The sequence below is a fragment of the Spea bombifrons genome, chromosome 12 (assembly GCF_027358695.1).
Source record: "Spea bombifrons isolate aSpeBom1 chromosome 12, aSpeBom1.2.pri, whole genome shotgun sequence".
NCBI lineage: Eukaryota > Metazoa > Chordata > Amphibia > Anura > Pelobatidae > Spea > Spea bombifrons.
The window spans coordinates 23,809,286-23,830,731 of record NC_071098.1 but is presented as its reverse complement, the minus strand read 5'-3'; the positions used below and the strand labels follow the sequence as shown (position 1 = coordinate 23,830,731).

The 21,446-nt window shown below is 40.3% G+C and overlaps 1 protein-coding gene across 1 annotated transcript in view; it reads right to left on the bottom strand.

Annotated features, from left to right (window-relative positions):
• The window catches only part of LMTK3 (lemur tyrosine kinase 3), a 31,986-nt gene extending 12,452 nt beyond the window's left edge, over positions 1-19,534 (bottom strand). The window contains exons 1-8 of the mRNA XM_053451873.1: positions 19,135-19,534; positions 18,657-18,789; positions 9,834-9,967; positions 9,385-9,535; positions 7,941-8,011; positions 7,498-7,616; positions 3,690-3,777; positions 2,879-3,027 (exon numbers count right to left, since the gene is read on the bottom strand). Of these exons, the coding sequence (XP_053307848.1) occupies positions 2,879-3,027; positions 3,690-3,777; positions 7,498-7,616; positions 7,941-8,011; positions 9,385-9,535; positions 9,834-9,967; positions 18,657-18,744 (800 nt within the window). The 5' untranslated portion in view covers positions 18,745-18,789; positions 19,135-19,534. The remainder of the gene's footprint in view (positions 1-2,878; positions 3,028-3,689; positions 3,778-7,497; positions 7,617-7,940; positions 8,012-9,384; positions 9,536-9,833; positions 9,968-18,656; positions 18,790-19,134) is intronic.
• Between the last annotated feature and the right edge of the window lie 1,912 nt (positions 19,535-21,446).

Genomic DNA, 21,446 nt, shown 5'->3' with positions numbered 1-21,446 from the left:
AAGTATGATAAAGTGTATATATATATATATATATATATATATATATATATATATATATATATATATATATATATATATATATATATACACACACACACACAAAGCTGCAGGCTAAAGAATCTTCAATGTAGACCATCTAAAAAAATGATAATATACAACCACTGGGGTAACTACAGGGGTTGCAGGGGTCGCACTTGCAACCAGGTCCATGCCTCTAGGGGGCCCGGTGCAACCCCTGCGACCCCTTCTTCCTGTCTCCTCATAACGTTTACATTTTTTAAAAAGGGCCCTTCTGACTTTGGACCGCAACCGCTCCAGGTTGGAAGGGCCCTTTCTACACTATTTTGAACAGGCACGGGGAGACAGGAGAGTATCTGGGTCACATGACCCTGCGGTGAAACCGAGGCTGCTCGCACTGTGTGTACTCTTGTGTGTGTGAGCATGGATGTGTACTTGTGTGTGTGAGCATGGATGTGTACTTGTGTGTGTATGTGTGTGAGCATGAATGTGTACTTTTGCATGTGTAAGCATGGATGTGCACTTGTGTGTATGAGAGTGGATGTGTACTTGTGCGTGTTTGTTAGCATGGGTGTGTACCTGTGTGAGATAGAGTATGTGTTAGTGAGTATAAGTAAGTATACATATGTTTTATGTTGGAAGGAGGGGGGAAAGGTGCAAAGAAGGCACAGACTAGCTGTTGAAGTTGGGGAGCCCAGGGTGAATTTTCGCATCAGGGCCCGGTGGTTTCTGCCTACAACTACAAGGACAGAAGCAATATATAGAATCTGTTTGTTTACTGGGTGCGAGTGGCCACCAGCTTGGTTAAACAACCAGAAGTAACTATTCCTGACTGATATTTGATCTGATTTGCACAATATTGATACATGTGATAGATGTGTAGCTCCAACACAGGCAAAAGGTCAATGATCTCAAGTTATCAAAGACATTTTTAAAATGCTTAGTACCATAGCTGCATACTACATTCTTATTACTCGGCCCTTTCCCTTGCAAAGCAAACCCACCTCATACTTCTCTCAACCATTAACGGATCTTCCTCTGTGCCTTCAATTTGTTCCTAGACACAGTCATGGCCTCTCTTTCACATTAGAATTACAGACCCTGACTTTGCAAATTACATTATAAAATAATAATTTACAAAATAAAACATAAATTCTAATCCTCCCTCATTTTCTTCATCTATGATTTTTTTTTTTTTTTTACCCCTTTTTCTCTTTTTTTCTCCTTTCACTCAACTGTCACTTTGATTCTGTCCCTTTTAATTTTACACAGTCTCTCTTGTCCATGCTTGCCCCTACCATGACATTTTTAAGCTCTCTTTCTTCACTGTGTCTTTCCAGTCCTCCTTGAACCATGCCATTATAACTCCCTGGACCCCACCAATTTCTCAAACTACCTTCTCATCTCTCTACTGTATATCTTCTACCCTCAAAACTTTCTTGATTCCAACTCTTTACTTGACACACATCTGGATTCCTCTCTTGATAATCTAAGACTGTCTTTACTAAACTAACCACTCACTGGATAATCCAAGGGTCACAACTCGTCGCTAATCCTTCTGGACCTTTTTGTCACTCTTGACACAGTTGACCACCCTGCTCATCTTCAAAACCTTCAAAGTCTTGATCTCTTTCCTGGTTACCATCCTTCCTCTCTATTCACCTTTTCCATGTCTTCTTTTATCATAAACCATCCTCTTCAGTTTCCCTCTGGACTGACATACCCCAGGACACAGTTCTAGGACCCCTTCACTTCTCATGGGCATTGAAACTATTTTCACCCTTTGGTTTACAGAACCAGCTATTCGCTGATGACCTTTCTTCCCCTGATATATCTCCTTCCGTCACTAATTGTGTCACTAGTTGCCTTGTTTCCATGTTTCCAAAGTTTGCACAGTTCCTAGAAGTCAGTCTCCCTAAAGTTGAAATTCTTATTTTCCCTTTATTCAATAGTTTCACAGTCTTCTTGCCAATGATGAAACCATCCTCTCTGTCCTATATGCTCACTGCCTCTGACTAGTATTTTTAGCAGATATTTAGCAGATTTGCACATATTGATGACTTTTGATTTGGCAGAACTTGCGATGGCAGGTTTTTCCAACATTTTTATAAACCATAGGACTACTCATAGATAGTTTGCCTTTTGAGTTTTGATATCCTGTTTTAAGTAATGCTGGAATTTAGGGAGTCTAAGCAGATCTTGTAGCGCTATCCCAATAGGGGGATGGTACAAATTACTGCCTGTCGCATAAACTAGCACCATTTTACTCAGTAATTCTTACTACCCATTAGTATTTAAAAAAATAATGAAGTTTAAGAAGAAGTCTCATGGGAAAAATATATTTCTCTTTGACCTGGATCTCTCTTTGTTCCAATAAACTGCCTTCCCTCTGCAGACCAGGAGGCCGCCATTGTTGTCAGTCATGTGATATTTTGGGTGACTTTCCTGCTTAATAACCACACTGAGCTGATGCTTTATGGCAATGCTAATGAAGTATTTTCCTCCGCAGGTTTTCATTAGTCAGAGAGTACAGCCGGGTGATTAAAACTAAGCATTCTATTATTTACTAAACATAGTATGATAAGGAGTCAGGGGGGGGGGTTGTCTAGTAGATTGGGAAGAGAACTAATACAAACGGCTAATATGCAGCTGCCTGAAAACATTATATTAAGAAAAAAGTAAAAATGTTAAAAAAAATAAAAAATAAAGCAGAGCAATATTTCTGAAATTTTGTTTTCAATCTGAGACCAGTAATAAAAATACCTAGTTCCCCAACATGGATTTTCTGTGTTTAACTTAGCAGTGCCAGGGAAATGCAAATACCAAATACCATACAAATAAACCTCGCTCTTTTCTATACCTGTGTATGTAATTGTTTTTATGCAGGTGCATGAGTCCCAGCGCTATCTCATACGCCATTCTCTGCAATGTTGTGAGGTCACACGTAAGGAGGTCGGGAGTCATGCCATCCGCCTTCCGCTGGGCTCTTAGATATCTTTTCAAGTCTCCCTAAAAAAAGATATATAAAAATGACTCTTAGTTGTAGCAAACACAATGAAAACATCCAAATGGAGAGTCAGCGGCAACCTTCATGTGCCTTTATGTTACGACTAAACTTGAGGAAACGCAGAACGCGTCAGGCCCTGGAAGGGATGCCCTTGTTTGCATTGTTAACTTTATCGTTTTATCTATTCCAATGAAGAACGACTTCACTTCTTTATTGCTTCACGTAGTTTGGGAATAGTTTTTTCCGTACTTTGGAGTGTTTAGTTGACGTTGGTACCTTTTATTGGGCCGATCTATATTCCATCTAAAGAAGAGGCCTCTGAGATCCAAAAAGCACATGTTACTTTACATCTTCAATTAAAGTCTCCGATTTCTCTTGGGCTTATATGGCTACAGTCATTATTCTTTTTATACTTTATAACGATTAGAACATGATAATGCGATGTGATCTGATATTCTCGAAAGAAACAAGACGCGTAGGGCATGAATTTACGAGCATTTCAGCATTCAGTTGTGATGAGCAATGATGAAATGCAGCGCTCTTCTTTAAAGCTAAGAGTATACTTTGAATTTCAATCAAATTGGCATCGCCTTCATCCTGAGAACCCCTGGCATGCGAGAGATTCATCTACCGGAGATGCATGTAATGTTTTCTTTGAACTCACCAGCTGACAGAATTCCATGATCAGCAGGAAGGGAATCGTCTCTGTGGACAGACCCAGGCATTGGAGAATGTTAGGATGCTGAAGGCTCCTTCAAGACAAGAGAAGAACATGTTTACTGTAGTTACTTGTTACCAGTACCAGTAATTAAATGGCAAATTGTCCCATTTCACATTATTCTCAACCTTAATCTACATACAATATATCAATCATGTGTTAAATGCATCAGTGCATCAGTGGTGGACACAATTGGACGTGATAATACGTGATAATGTCGTAGACCCTGATGGCTATAGCAAAATATGAGCAATATACGTCCTCTACCCTTGTACCTGTATAATTAATGTACTGTATATTCACAATAAGGTATTGGTTGCATGTTCCCAAGTAATCTAAGCAATAGGATAGTTTGCTTTGTGTTTAAGTCGTTATTCCGAGCCTCTGTTGCCCGCAAGCCGTAGGGTGCTCTTCACTGAGCCAAACGATAGACGGCAGCATGTACTTAAGAAATGAAAGAGACAAAAACAACTAAAAAAGAAAACCATGCAGGAACAGATAAGCCATTATATCCTTGTTTCAAATAATTTACTGAGACAGAACATTATGAGTGTACTCTTTGCCCACGTATAGTTAAATATGCGGTGACACAGATTCATAATCCTGAAATTACTTGTAGGATGTTGTATGATTATGTGTGCCTGTCTTTTCACAAGTGACCTGCTTATGTTGCTTTAGAACTTTTAGCGAGATCATAAGCAACGCAGAATTCTCCTGCCTGCTGCGCGGATTTTAATCTTCTTCTGAGCAGCCTATTAAAAGAACAACCATCTGCATTTTCTAGTCTAGATTTTTAGTATACTATTAGCAAAGCTCAGAGTTTCCATGACACATTGTGTATTATTCAGGGCCATCTCCGGCATGTTTCTCCTAATCGGAGAGGTTGCATTGCTCCTGCATCACACCTGTATTAAAGGAACACTCCAGAGATCATACGCACTTTAATGCATATGATTGCTGAGTGATCTCTAGAAATTATCTGCAGAATCTCCTCATATATATTGTCCCCGGGGGACTCTGGATGAAGCGTCGCTTCTCCAGGTCTCCGTTGAGAATCTCCAGGTCTGGGGAGCAGTAAGGAAGCACGTACCACACAAGGTCAGCAGACCCCCAACCAATGTCAGCAGGAACGCCTACCGATATCAGTGGGATCGCCCGCCAACCTTAGCAAGACCGCCAACTTCAATGGATTGCGCACACATCTCAACAGGATAGCCCACCAACGTTAGCAAGAACGCCCAATGGCATCATTGGACCGCCCGCTGATGTAAATAGATCCCCCTCCAGATAGCCGAGGAGGGTGGGCTCCGAGTGGCTGGAGCCTGGATGTTTCCAGGTGTGTTCATACCTCTGGAGCACACGACACTATAAACTCCAGCTCTTTCACTCCCTCACTGATGGAGGAGAGAGGCAGTGCTTAAGACTGACAAATACATTTAATCATGCATTGGACAGGCATATGGCTCCGGAATCTAAGAAGAGGCCAAGGATTGATTAAGGTTTGATACTTTACAGCAGGAACACAATGGGAAGACTAGATGGGCCATCAAATTCTATGTTTTTGACCCAGCTAGAGATTCATGTCAACTCAAGTAAACTCCAGCTCTTTCACTCACTCACTGATAGAGGCAGCACTAAAGACAGACAAATGCATTGTGTTGGCCGGAACCATGCATACAATGGAGCAGCCAAGGCAAAGAAGAAGTGGGCTGTTGCTGGTCTGCCCAGTCTCTGGGCCAATAGCAGCACCGATCTCAGCTGAGTCGTAGTCGCAGACCAAATGGAACCCCAGGCCACAATACTGCAACAACCCCCACATTTTTTACATTTTCGATAGCGTAATGAATAACACAATTATTGAGTGTTTATACTAATGTTCTGATTTGCTCTGTGTTATCTGTGACTTTTTGGGCTGTAGACCAATATGACACACTAGTGACAAGCTCAGTACAGGTAGGAAACTGGAAGCGCACCGGCAAGGCAAAGCTAGGAGCACAGCTGGATGCCCTCTGGCAGGGAACACGGCAGGAGCACGGCTTGGAAGCCCTCTGGCAGAGAACACGGCAGGAGCACGGCTTGGAAAGCCTCAAGCACAGCACCTGGCTTGGAAGCCCTCAGACAGGGCACCCAGCTTCGAAGCCCTCAGACAGGGCACCCGGCTTCGAAGCCCTCAGACAGGGCACCCGGCTTGGAAGTAGATAAGGGATTCGTTCTGGAATCCACAACTGACAAAATAGTGGTCATTGTTGGCCTTATTTACATATACCTACACAGAATCTCCTGCAGTGGTGGCAGCACTGCAAGGTTTCTGTGGATAAGCAGGTCTTCTGCCTTGCATGGTGGATGTGGATTGGTGTTTAATGATGCCTCTGCCTCCTGATCCAAGACACACGTGTTGAAACACGAGAGTAACCGATAACCGCAGAGCAAAGAGGAAATTAGATATTATAGCCCATTTATATATCATATCTGCAGCAGAATCTGCATTGAGGTGCCTAATATTACATTTGTTTTCTAAATGTTTGTGTTTAAATTCCACACTTCTCTATCCAAGCCTACAATCGTCGGGTCCTACAAACTAATTTCAGATAACAGGCTGATCTGTGTAAATTCCACATCAGATAATCCCCAGCGATCTAGAATTCAGCCACCAAAGTGAATTCATCTCCAAATGTAGGACTTGCGTGGGGCAGACGAGGATCTTGTATAGAAACCTATGTAAATAGTTATCATAGATTCCAGACGTAGAAAGCGCACAAGCACAAGGGCAGATGTAGTTTATAAACATGATGAAGGTTTTGCTGATAAGCCATTTCTAGTTACATTTACTTTCCACCGCAAAGAAACGAAGTACATTATACTGCAGGAATGCCTCCAGCCGTGTTTAAAAACCCTAACATTGTCCCCATAACACCTTGTCCTGAAGCATAAAATGATCCAATACTACAGCTTCCCGTAAGCCACATCTGTTGCACTTACTTCATATAGGGTTTAATCCATGTTGGCCAGAACTATCCAACATGTACCTCAATGAAGTTGGGCTTTACAGAAGGTCTACAGATGGAACCAATGTTGAAAGTAATTATTCCACGTCATATGTTTCTTACTAACGTCTTATAAGTTCTAAAACAAATAAAAAAACATTGCTTCCTTTCTGATTTCTACAAATCAGAGCAGCCCATTGAGGTGGCCCTGAATGTCAATTATTAGCCATCTGTGACTTGCCAAATGGGTCTGGGAAATATTTGCAATTAAAATAATTCACTGTAGTTACTTCCAATATACCAGAGCATCATTCCCAGGCCTTTATTCCGCAAACACATCGATAACTAGTAGAGATCAAGACCTGCGTAACAATAAATAATTCTCAATACCCATCGGAAATGAAGATATCCAAGGTTCAGGACCCAATGACATTCGATCGAACGAAATTGCGAAATATATCTCATACTATGCATTATGGCTAATCCTGCAAAGTTTCTTCTGCATGAAGGACCAATTTGGCCATGAATAATAGCCTGTGTGAGCTTAAATCCAACATGTACCTTGGCCCAGTTCACATGACAGGTGGAGGACATGGAGTATAAAACACCTCCTCCCCTTCCACCTTTGGGTCCATCTAAATTCAGGAGGCAAATTGGATTTGGCTCAGATGGGATTCTGGATGATGGGCCAGAGGTGTCATCTGGAATCAACTCTACCAGGGCCAAAGCTTATGCCTCTAAGAACCCATAACATTAACGGGTACACCTACCTATAAGGCTGTGCTTCCGACAGGAACTTTCTTTGTTCTAATGGGCTGGCGTTGACTCGTAACTCCTTAACAACCACTTGGGCTGGGGTATAGTCTGAGAAAATCTCACCCAGGATCACCTTTATGGAGAAATAAACAGAGGTTGATAATTAAATGAAGAACACTAAATGAAGGTTCTCGTGAGTAATGCATATTCCATTCTAATTTTTGTTTTATGCCACAAAAACACATCAGTTTACTTAAAAAAAATGATTATACACATGATAGGCCTGTTACAGTTTCCCAAATAAGACCTGAGTAGCCGAAACCCGAGTTTCTCCATAATTCTAAGCAGTATCCAAGAAGCTGCATGGGAAATACGCTACAACAGTTTGGAACCAGATCCACTCCCACAATAATATGCCATAGAAAGCAAAAATGTTAGCCTAGAAATTCATTCTCACCTTTCCAAACCATCCGTTCCCAATCTCCTGGAGATAGCTTAGATCCTGCCGACTAAAGCCTGTTTGCTTTACTGGATCGTAAATAAAGAATAAATATTTTACTGTAATTCCACATTAAAGACACATACATGCATTTGTTTCATTCTACCACAGACTACATCTAACTCCGTATTCAAATGCCATTGTCACACCAGGCTGACAACCTACTTGATTAAGAATAAAGCTTGCAATGGCTCTAGTTGAAGGACATTGGTTATGCTTTCCTTCACTGGTGTGCTTTACTTTACTAAGGTGGTGGTAGAAGTAGAACCGTCTCCCAGCAGAAGTGAGGTTAATATGGCTCCTGAATCTAAGACGTGGCCAAGGATTGATTAACGTCTGGTTCTTTCCATGTTTCTGACCCAGCTAGAGATTCGTGTGAGCTCAATGGCATGTACCAGACCTTGCTTTCCACGGGGGAACATACGCTTACCAAAAATAATTTGACCTTGTAACTTTTGTTTTATAAAATTAGTCCTAGTTGCAAACCACACACTGCATTGTACATAATGTTGATGTGGCTATTTGTATAATATCATTGATGGCCAACACTGGATTTTAATATGGTTGCTTTCCTCTACCATTCAATGAGGTGAGTACTCTAGTGGCATTAACAAGCAGGCACGGACGGGCCATCTGGCACTAATTCTCTGTGGGCTGCTGGCCAACAGAGCTCCAAACCTGGCCACCTGCCGCGTGAGCATAAAAATGGAGCGCGCGGTCTCTCATATCCAGCCGTCAGCTGGACTTATCTCATTTGGTGGCTGCTGGCGTTAATGTGCCAGGGGTGCCTCTTCATTCCCAGTCCGGGCCTGTTAACAAGCCAAATGCAGCCCAAACTGTTGGGAAGAATCTGCGACTGCTTAATATCCTTTTTGCTTTAATCTTATAAGTCACTTTGTGTTGACTCTGCTGGAAATGAATGCAAATTATATTCTGACATATTTGAACAATTATAATTGAGAACTGCACTCTCTGGTTGTTCAGAACTCTGATTAATCAATTATGTCAAACTATTTTATGTTTCAAACCCAGACATCGAGCAGCCTTGGTGTGGACACCCCTCTTTAGAATAACACCCTAATTTATTGATTGTCCTAGACCTCTTTCCTCTAATGCGGTTGCTCGTTCTTGTTTCTCCATCAATTATTTTTAGTACACTGCATATAACTATAAGTGATGACTCACTGCATGGAAGTTATTTTCTAAATGAAAATACATATAATATGATTGGAAATTGGAACTACTATCAAGGAGGTTTCATATTTAATGCAGACTATAGAAACCTTGGCAATGCCAAAGAAAGAAAAAGCTGGTTCTCCTTTTGCTAATGTTCTACTTTTTAATCGATGGAATGAGTATGAGCCAGAAGCATGTAAAAGGAGGTCAGTGGCATGAAGGGTACCTGTTTTAGGAGCTTGTGTGCTGGGGACAGGTAAAGACACCTCTGAAAGAGGCAAAATATATACATCAGGAACGGACTGAGAGGAGGAGGTCTCCTCGGCAGGCGGGGTGTATTCCCCCGAAAACTCTTCCCCATCAGGATTCTCAAACTCCTATAAAAAAAAGGAGACAATAAGAAATGTAGAACTTAAAGACATTTCATTAGCGTGCACGCATCTCAAGGTATGGTATTGTCCTGGCAGCTAATGGTGGGTCATGCATTACTTGGTGGTAATTAATGTGCTTCTGATAGTTGGGTCCAAATGTTACTACACATCTATCAGGGCTGGATGTCTTTGTCGCTTGATGGTGAACAATGTTACTTAAACTGTAAATCCTTCAGGCCAAGGGCCTGCTTTCACACTGTATGCCTATTATACCCGGTAATTTAGAAGAAGCTATCACTCTCACCTTGAATCCGACATCTCCTCTCTTGCAACAGAGACAGGTGAGGAGCAGAAAGATGAAGGCTAATAGCCCTGAGCAGGAGATAAGGACCACTGCATACGGTGGGGCGAGAGGAGCCCGTCCTTGTGAAGAACCGTCTGACAAGAGATTTAATAGAATGTAATCAGTGTGGAACTGAGACAGGTGGCTGGTTTTTATACGAGATCGCATCTTTCCAATAACATGCATGATATAGCGACTGTCCTCTCCTAATACAGCTAACAAGATTAGAGGGCAATAAATTCAGGTTAGCCTATCACACAGTCACAAGACGATATTATAATTCTATTAAGTTGCAAAATGTGTACACAACACTTTCAAGTAATACACAAACATGTTTCCTATCTATCTATCCATTATGTATTATCTATGATCTATCATCTATCTATATATCTCTCTACCTATCTATTATCCATCTATCATATATCTATCACCTATCTATCTTAATCATCTATTACCTATTTATTATCTCTCTACCTTTCTATTATCTGTCACGTATCGATCATTTATCTATCTATCCATTATGTATTATCTATGATCTATTATCTAATTATCCATTATCTATCTTTTTATCTATCTGTTATCTAACATCTATCTATATATTATCTATCTATTATCTATCTATATATCTCTCTACCTATTATCCATCGATCATCTATATATCATCTATCATATATCTATCACCTATCTATCTACCATCTATTATCCATCGATCATCTATATATATTATATATCTATCACCTATCTATCTTAATTATCTATTTATTATCTCTTTACCTATTATTTGTCTATCACGTATCGATCATCTATCTATCCATTATATATATTATCTATGATCTATCATCTATCTATCTATTATCTAATTATCCATTATCTATCTGTTATCTATCTATATATTATCTATTACCTATATTTAATTCATCTATATATCGCTCTACCTATGTATCTACCTATTATCCATCGTGATCTATATATATATCTATCACCTATCTATCTTAATTATCTATAACCTATTTATCTATAACCTATTTTATCTATCTATCTAATATATTCATGTACCTTTATTCTATACAGTGATATTTTGTAATAATTCATTTTTTTTTTTACATGTAGATATAGCGCTCATATTATGTTTCTCGTAACTATATTTTATTAATGCAAAATTAAACAGTACAAATTAAACAGGCCTGAAAAACAGATCCCCTAATTGAACCAACTTATTAGGAGCTTAAATGATGCTAGACATGCTTCTTATCCTGTGATTGGTAAATGTAACAAATTAAAATGGGAACTTTAAAATCAGAGAGTTGCTCAGTGATTGATCTAATTAATAATGCATTAACCAATTAAAGGTGTTCTGAAGACGAACAGTTAAATGTACCCGGATCTCTCTTTAAAAGCTATAGGTTGTGGGCCGTGGTTAATGTTCACGTAACGTCGCTTGTTACGGGAAACCATTGGAAAGGTTGTTATAAACTTACTACATTCAAACATGGTCTAAATCATAGCATTCAGTGCAACATATTAACCCCTTCTTTACTGAGGGTGTGTTGTGACCCTTTCAGAATGTGTCCTTAACCATGATTCTCCTTTTTCATACACCCGCACAAATTATATAATGTTTCTTTAAGGACACATAGAGCTTTCTATTGATGTATGGTCTAACACCTAATATGAATGACACATTAAAATAATGAACATTTTTAAAAAAATAAAATACACATTTGACCAAAATACTACAAACTAGATTAATGCAAGTGTCCTGAATTTGAAAAAAACCCAGCATGCATATGTTGTCTTAAGTTTTTTTTGGACGTCACGGGGCACAGTTTTCCGAAACTGAAAATTTCAAATTTGATTTTGTGAAGCCCATGTCTCATTTGGGACTCTTTAGCAGCCCACCAGCACGAAAATACCCTCACCAAAGTACATATTCTCCGAGAGAAGACGAGCCAGGGTATTTTACTAGAGACATTTGGACATGTACCATGGTTATCTGGTCACCATAATCTCTGGCAAAGGGAGCCGTAACATTAATTTTAGTTTCGTTTTTCCACCAAACCTTCGATGTCTGCTTGGGATTGTTTGCACCGATTACATGCAACTGCAGAGAAACCGATCAAACTGTATTCAGCAGCATCTCTAGAGTTTTGTATATTTATTTAAATAATCATGGCACAGGCAACAGCACGGAGAATAGGGCACACAAAAATAAAAGGTTAAATGATGATACGCTATACAAACAGTTTCAATAAAAAAAAAGATACATTTTCACAATGTATGTTTCTCTTGCACTTTTGTGGGCCACAACTCCCATCACTCATCATGTTGGCGTAGGGTACGTTTCTTACTTGTGTTTTATTTGTGTATTTTTTTGTGTGTACAATTTTGTAGTTTTATTTGCAGGTGGGGTAGGGGGTAGTGTCTGATCCTCTGCATGACAGCAGGGATCAACAGTTGGACACTTTTCTTAATTTTTGAAATTTATTAATTAATTTACTTTTTCAAGGCTCCTGATCGTTCTCTGACTGATCAGCAGCACCCGCTTTCCATGCATGGAGCGTCGCATTCATTGAGAAGGCAATGCATCCATTCATAAGGAGAGTCTTGGATGATCGCGCAAGGCTTCCGGCACTGGGAGGGTTAATGGCCGTTCACAGCGATCCAGCCTGTCACCGGTTGCGTTATATTTTCTTCTTTTTATTTTTAGGATTTTTAAAAACATTTTTTAACTTCGCAGATTCTGCTGATCAGTCTCTGACTCACTACTCATGAATGGATCCTCGCGGGAGGATGAATGGATCCTACTGTGCACGGAAGCTACTTTCTTTATGACATTCCATGATAGGTTCTTGGGCCACTTTTTTCATCAGGTTTTATCAGGTTAAATGGCAAAAGAGGAGATATGGGCCACACTATACCATGTCTTTAGTGACTTTCTTCTACTCAGACATATAGCTGGAATTTACACCTAAGGCTTTGATTACTGCAGCTGAATGCCTGGTCTTCAAAAGAGTTCTTGTGATCTCCAGTTGGGGCAGATATATTAAGCGTTGAGCACTGTTCCCCTGATTCTGTCTACTACGCACCTCCTTTTCAGGTCCCACATGGAGAGGGATGGTGAGACTGTTAGTGGCAGCCTGCTGGGAGCATGATATTATTCTGGGGATTTTGGAGGACATTCAAATGATGAAATCATCTTAGACGTGCTATTAAACATTTTAAATGTTGGTACAATGAGGAAAATTATGTGGAAACCTAACACGGAAGCAGATCATACAACACTACTGCTAGGGTTCACTGGGCTCCAGATCTGAAGGTCCCTCAGAGAGATGATTACAGAAAGTAGATACGGCACAGAATTGAGAAGGAATGCACTACATACAGGGTAGTCCAGGTGGCCGTACCACAGAACAGGTCTACACAGACCAAGCTAGAGGACATGGTGCGTGGAGCCAAGCTGAATTACCCCTTCAGTCACAGACTCTCGTGCACATCTAGAAGTGGAAGAAGAATGCTTACATGGTTCAAGAGCAACCGTTATGGAGCACCAATGACTCTCACAAACTCTGTCCCACACACCTATGTCAGCCGAAGATATTCTGTCTACCTGTGAGAGCTACAGTAGGTTTTGGGCCTGGGCCCAGATGATGCTCAGATTGGCTCATCCAGACTTTGCTTAACTAAAACAATATGGAGTGAGCACGGTAATGAGTTTGGCTGGCTGAAATACAGCCAGTATACTTAAACATGGATTCATGTCATCTCCTGGGAAGCAGAGTGCATGCAGAATGGGAATGTCGCGTTTTTGGAAGGATGCAGGGAATTAATCCATATTAAAGTACTTTAACATGCATTTTTTGTGAATGGGGCTGTGTGGCATATCAGACTGTCCCTCTAATAAATAAACGTTTACACAAGGTATTGCAAGTGTTAATCACAGGCATGATACGATCCAGGTCATTGTTCTGGCTGTATTATAATATAATGGTTTCAGGGTGGAGCAAAAACAAAGAACAAAAGATGCCTATTTGATTGGATCTTCAAATCACATTTATAGATCAAACCACAGTGTGGTGGCTGATAAACACGAGCATGGAACTTTGTTTCATACGTAAAGTACTAGGCATCCCCTTTCACTAAAGGGTTTATGCACTTATCAAGCAACAAGTGTAACCCATGCTGGGTTTAGAAAGCTTCCAAGTTAATCTATGCTGTAGATGACTCCTGCTGTCCTCTGAAACCGCTTGGTGAATTCATTTGTCACTACCATTTTTGTATATCCTAATTTCTCTAGAATTGAGATGTGTTTGACTTCAATATGAGTTTATCTCAGACTCATATCCCAGGGGAGAGCTGGCACCTTTAGGCCCGAGGAGGGGGGTGTAAAGTCCTTTGCTCCCCTCCCTCAAGATACAGGCTGGCACACATATGTATACAAACTTACACAAAAAGTACAAACTCACACTAATACAAAGTTACAATAGGATACATATACTCATACCTAACAAACCTTACACTCCCTCACACAAACTTTCACATCCACATTCATGCTCGCATACACATTCATGCTCACACACAAACACACATATACATGTATAACAAACACACATATACATTCTAACTAACATACAGTACATACCTTCAGTCATTAATAAATACTCACTATACCTCACCCGCAGTTTTCTTTCTAATTCATACACTCTGTTCAAGCAGCCACCCTTTTACCGCGGGATCACGTAACCTCGTGTTATATGAACCCGCTGCGTTCCTGTCTCCCCTGGCCAGCCCAAAATTGTTTACAAAGGGCCGGTCCAACTTGCACCAGCTGTTCCACTGCCCAGTCAGCCTCTGTCATATACCTTCATTTCAATATGTTTTAAGCCAAAGTTGACCTACTTTTCATTTTGGGTAGGGTGGGATGTCCCAAGAATCCTGTTGATACCAAAACTTAACCTCATATTTTTTTTTCTAGAGATGATAGTATTTATAGGAGAATTAATGAATTGTACCCTATAATTAATATAATCGCAAGAGCATTGTCCTCTTCTCTGTCTTTTGTATGTTTTAACATGTGTACAATATCTTATTGTCGAATTGCATATTGTCAATTTTAATGTCCCCAGCCATGGAATAGGCTGTCACTCTATAAATATTTATTGGGCAGTAATCTTAATTTAACAGACTGTGCTAGCATTTGGCTACCATCTATTTTTATTCAAATATTGTGGCTATTATCAATGAGTAACTGACAGTACAACTAAAAAGAAATGCATCCCTGTGGCCAATGCATTCTATTCAGAGAACCTCATAATTATATACAGTGAATATTCTTATCCAAACATTCTGGGTCAGCATATGGAAGGAGGGAAATGGTAGTCAACTTTGCAGATGGAACTCACTGAGATGTATTTGATAAAAGTTTCAATTACAAACATTAAACTGCTTCATCATATACTATGAAAGGCCAACCTCAGTGAGCTTCCCCTGCGAGAAGGTATGAGCAGATGAGTAGATATCATGAAAGCGACATAGTAAACAGTATCTTCGTATTTTTTCAGGACAACTTTCTAAAGTTAAATAGTTGGTTTCTAGCTAATATTGGATGCTGCCATATCGGTCCCAAAGAAGATAGCCTGCTTATCACAGAACACAATGAATGGTCTCCTCCAATGGAAAGGAATCACCAAGGTCTTCAAAGACGGTGAATCTACATCTTGTTGTACAAATTAGTTATCCCGCTATAATGTATCACAAAGTCCTAAGGACCAACAGAGGTGTCTAACTATGTATATATCACAGGATAATGGCAGATGTAGAGCAGCATCGGAAATATAATATCAGCTGAACGAGATAAATTCACTAAGGAGGTCATCAAGACGTTTGTAAGAAAAACCTTCTTCATGTCCTAATTTGTCATTCCGGTGTTTATAAACTTAACTCCGGTGCCGGGTAATGATAATCCATGACAGCTGTGTTTCCCTTGTTAAGTTTCACGTAACGTTCTGAATAGGCAAAGGGGACAGTTTCAGGGGGTTGTTCAGCTGCCCTACACACTACAATTTATGAAGACCATCTTAAATGATGAACGTAATTATACATGTTAAACTTCATAAAGCACCAAGCATTTTGTTTTTTGATAAAAAAAATAATAATAATGCAGAAATAGGAAAAACACTGCAATACATCTGTGTTATTTGAAAGGTTTTACCCTGCCGTATGTTAAATATTAATCCTAAAATACGTTTTGGGAACACAAAGTATCAATGGTAAAAGTCACTTGCAACTTCTGTAATGTATCGATGGACAATCTTTCCTCATAATATCCTGAAGAGAAGCCACCTGCCATGCCCACCTGCAAGATCAACAAGATCGTGTCGCACCTACTTCAATCAACTCATCCTTATCCAAGCGTTCCTCTCTTACTGCCTCATTCATATGCTATATAACTAAATGTAATGTCATATTTACTGTAAAGATATTTGGATATTTGAATAAAATATGTTGTGTTTTTAGTAAATTAGCCATTTTTTACTTTTTGGGTGTTTTTGGAGTGGATTATATACATGGTATTTTAGAATTGTACACAAACTTTTATGACAATCTCAAATACCACAGTTATTTCTGTGTGTGTGTGGGGGGGGGTTCTGACCTCATCTAGAATATTGTGTATAGTTCTGGAGACCCCCATCTGCAGAAGGATATTGACATTCTAGACCAAGATCAGAGGAGGTCTACTAAGGAAAGACTAAAAGATATAAATATGAATGGCTTGAGAGAGAGAGGAAAAGAGAAATGCTAGAACAAAAGGTCATAACCAAAATATACAGGGTCAGGGGCTTAGATGTAAAGTTATACTTTACTGATAGGGTGGCAGATAAGTGAAACAGCATCCCAAAGGTTAATACAGTTAGGGAATGTAAACATGTATAGGATAGGCATATGGCTACTGAATCTAAGACAAGATCAAGGGCCAAAATAAGATTCACACCATGGCTGGAACTGTCAGATCGGGAGTAATGGTCCAGACTGGTCATCAGGGCAAAGGCTTACCATAAGTGCCTTTCTGCAGCCAAGCGAACACTGTAGTGTGTGGCTACCCATTGGGTACAGGTGGCCAGATGTTGCAATAGTCCAGCTGACTTCTTGAAAATACTAAGCTCTATCTATCGATATATCTATCTATCTGCAATGGTGAATAGAATGCAGACTTCAATTACTACCAAAACATTTCATTCATTCACAATGTGACCTAACATAAATGTGGCCAAAAGAAATGCATGGCATTCCTGTAATTGAAATGGAAACTGGGAGTTGCAGTCCCACAAGCCTGGAGAGGCAAGGAGTTCCAAAAAAGCACTATTAGTATCTGCTGATCATCACACCCTTATGTTACAAAGGACCGCTTTTGATGAAAACATTCAGCATCTCCAATGGGATTTATCCCAGAAAGGAACAAAACACAATTTATACTGCAACGGAAAAGCCTTTTTTTTTTTAAAAAAAAGCACAAGATAAAATGAGATATTTTCCCCTCTTGGCTTAATATTCTGATCATGTAGTTCTTTGTCATTACGACCCAAGATTATCTGTTTTAAGAAGTAAATTAGGGCACATGGAGGTTAACCAAAAGATGACCTATATGACAATGAGGGACACTAGCGTAGGCTTCACGTTTCAGTACTCCCAAGCCTTACATACTCATACCTCCCAACTGTCTTGTGCCCTACAGTCCCGCTTTTGAGGTCAGGGGGGATCACAAGCCAGTTGAGTAGATCCTCAACCTGTGTTTATGTCCCCTGAATGGTCCAGCGAGCTGTGAATTCAATAAAGGTCTCTGCTATTGCTGTGACATCTCCCACATGGCCCCCTTGGGAGTCACCTAAGCTTAGTGCTATGAGGTGTAGGAACTTTCTAAATGAGCTGACACTTGAAATATTAACCATTTAATAGCACATTGTGGAGATTCTATGTAATGACTCCCCAAATGTGTTAACCTTGACTTGTCATTAAAACACTTAACAGAGTCACCTGCGTTCAAGCAGGGATTTCAACCACAACATACGACTGGCAAAAGAACCATCTGGGAATCTGAGATATGATCGCAGAAGTGTAGGATAGAAAGAAGTCCGCTCTTGATTGTGTGACCCCGAGAATTTCCAGGCATGCCGGACAGGTGAGGTAGATGGATGGACTCTCGAAGGTACCCTGATTTGGACACCTGAAACATTAAGGGGAACGGATACTCATAGCGATCCCCCTACGCTATCAATAACGTGTACTGGTGCTAGGACAAGGGTGCCCTAATTTTGGTGCTCTGAGTACGGTTATATGGAACCGCAAATCAGCTCTGTGTGTGCGATAAACATTCAAAACCATAACTGCGAACTTCTATTAAGTGAGCATTGCAGATAACACCATAACACGTTATCGCGCTGATTTATACTTAAACATGGACACTAATAAGAATACAATTTGATCCACATCTCTGATTGCAACTTGTGCCAATACACATGAAAGTTATGATCTCATCAAGCTTAAAAAAACAGATAACAAAGGGTTTCTTAGTTACAGGAGTATAATGAATAAGGCAATGGAAATTGATTTGTGATAACTAGGACAACATCTCAGAGAGATTAAAACGGAATTAAATCACAATTGTAGAAAACCATTGTGCCCATTCGTGGGTCCTCAATGAAAGCAGGTGAGACCAGAATCTATGCAATGTGGGTGAAACTAAACAGAGTAGAATTAAAAACCCCATTAAAAGGACGAGGGATGGCTTACCATTTTCTGCTGGGGCTGCCAAGGCCTTTTCGGGGTTGAAATACGACATGGAAACCACCAGGATGAACAGGGCGTCCAGTCTCGGCATCTTAGGGGGACAATCTCTCTATGGCCCTGAAGGGATCAGTCTCTGCTATGGCACGAGCCGGGGAATGATGTTGTTGGGGGGGGGGGGGAGAACAAACACAAGGCAGTGTGCACCATGAATACGGACAGATATGAAGATCATGAAATCAAGAACATCCTAATAACGCAACTAAAATCACAATATATATATATATGTTATACTGTATATATAGCATTAGTAGCACAAGGAACATCTAACGGGATTCCTGGCACATGAATAGGTTAAAACTAGGAGATAACAATTTATCTCTTCTATAAATGATCTTATTTGGTCCGATTGTGACTGCCCGAGATCATCATTGCAAACCGATATAGCAAGTATAGGGGGCCTTTCTATGCCCCCCTCGCTTACCTGTATCTCCATTGATATGATGGCATTGCAGAATGCAGTGCTTTGGATCTCATGTTTTGTTAAAAAAAATAAAAAAAAAATATCACCTTCCCCTCCAAAGGATTAAAAAACAAAACGCAAACGTGGAATGGAAGAATAGACGCACGCGCTTACAAAGACGCGCACACGGATGCCTTGCTGCTTTTCCTGGAAGCAGACAGAGAAAATAGGAGAGAGTCCTGCAAATCAGTGATACGATTCCTGCCTGCTGCTGAATGAAACACAAAATCCACGCAAACACATGTATGTCCAGATATGCGTGTATATATAGGCATATACATATACATACATGTGTATTTTTGTTACAAAAGAAAATGATGCAAAAATATACATTAAATGCAATGAAGGTGAGATTGATATTTTTTTTTCTTCTCTGTATGTTGCAAGGGCCCCCCCCTTCTATGTGATGGATAGAAGACCCTCCTATCATCCCGCCCACCTGCCTTTAAGATCTAGAGAGTGTGATTGGCTGATTGACTTGTCTTTTTAAGGTCCTCGGAAAAAGAGATGCTGTAAAGGGGAGGGTAATGGCTGTCGTCATGGATACCTCAGTGGCAGCAGCTTCAGCAGCAGCAGCATCGCTGACAGAGAAACTGCAGGACGAGGGTTCAGGCTAATCTGGTGGAAAGGCAGAGCTGAATTAACCACCATTGTGGGGATGGCTGAGAATGGCGTTAGAAAGGGCTGGGGGGGCACGGATGATTCATCAGACCCGACATGTCACTCCAAGTCCCTACACCAGAAGAAACAATATGTATTTAATGAGATTGGCTCTTTAGATGACCATGTATTATCACCCATGAGCAATGTTTAACGATGGCCAACGTAGCTAAGCCTGGGAGCGATCAAAAAATCAAGACAATATCAGCATCGATATCGCTCGCTGATCCAGAATCCTGAGGTTATTCATAAACCCTACACAGCTGAATAGTGCAAAGCGCTGATCAGATGCCCCCCATCCCCCCCCCAAGCTTTGGAGAGCAGGAGTGGACAATTCATTGATGCATATATTGATTGCCTCAGGCACCCACATGGTTAACAGAGAAACTATGAATAAAATGAACATTAATGTAAACGCAGAATTCTAATGAGACGCGGATATTCAGATCGCAGTTATTCGGATGTTATGTTAACCTTAAGAATAAAATGTGATATTCATAGTAGTTAGATGAAAAGAAATCAGCACATGTTGATGATATTAGGCTTATCTACAAACACAGTTTACATTGATTCATATGGACAGATCGTTGCGACACAATTTAATATTTCGTTTTTATATAATTGGTCCCGTCTTCTATATTTCTATAGGGAATTTGCCAAACGTTGACCATCAGCCTGTTCACAAGGCAGTTTAAGAGTTAACTATTCACTAATACTAATACCCCTAAAGTTCCTGTCTTTATTTGCTCCGGACCACCTTAATAGCCACAATGTGATCCACAACTATCGTTGATAATCTTTTGGATAAGATGTGACGGGTCCTTGAGGAAATCGGAGTATATGCATCTAGAAATGTTTGAGTCAATGCCAAGTCTCAGTTGTTTAATTTTTAAAATAGCTTTTGTAGACAGTGCGGACGATTTCTCACGTAGGACGGCGCGCGCATCATTTAAAGCATAGACTCTGACAACACCTCAGGGACTAAGAAAGATGTCCGCATTAACATGTTATTGGAATCATGTTCCGTTATTATCGAATATGTGATTAAATCCTAATTTGTTTCTCCCAGGTGTCATTCTTCTGCAGGTAGAGCGCCATCCCTTAGTTCCTGATCCTACTCCCCCATCTTCATCCCTTTGTAAGACATGACACCCAGATATAGGATTTATGGTTGGTTAAAGGTACGGTCTGCTGCCCCAGGCAGTGTCACCATACATGAATGCATGTTAAGGCACTTAGTGAGTCCTTTAATATGTATTTTTACTCGGTTTACATTTTGTTTCAAAATCAGTTATGTCGTGAAAATGCCCCAGCTCTAACACTGCCTCTGCCCTACATGATCACCACTGAGTTTAGCTGCTTGAAGTATAAAAGGGCATGAATTAGCTCCTCATTCATATGCTTTAAAGTGCATTAGAGGGCTGAAGTGCACCTTTTAAGTTGGCCGCATCTCTCTGAAATAGCAAAATAAATTATCCCATCGCAGCCTTTGAGCAGGGTCAAGGCATGGGACTGGAAGCTTACGGTAGCTGCCAGTTTCCATGGTAACAAAAATAGAATGAAATTGTAACGGTCCCTGCATGCTGGCAGTACATTGCCAGATCACCTTGTCA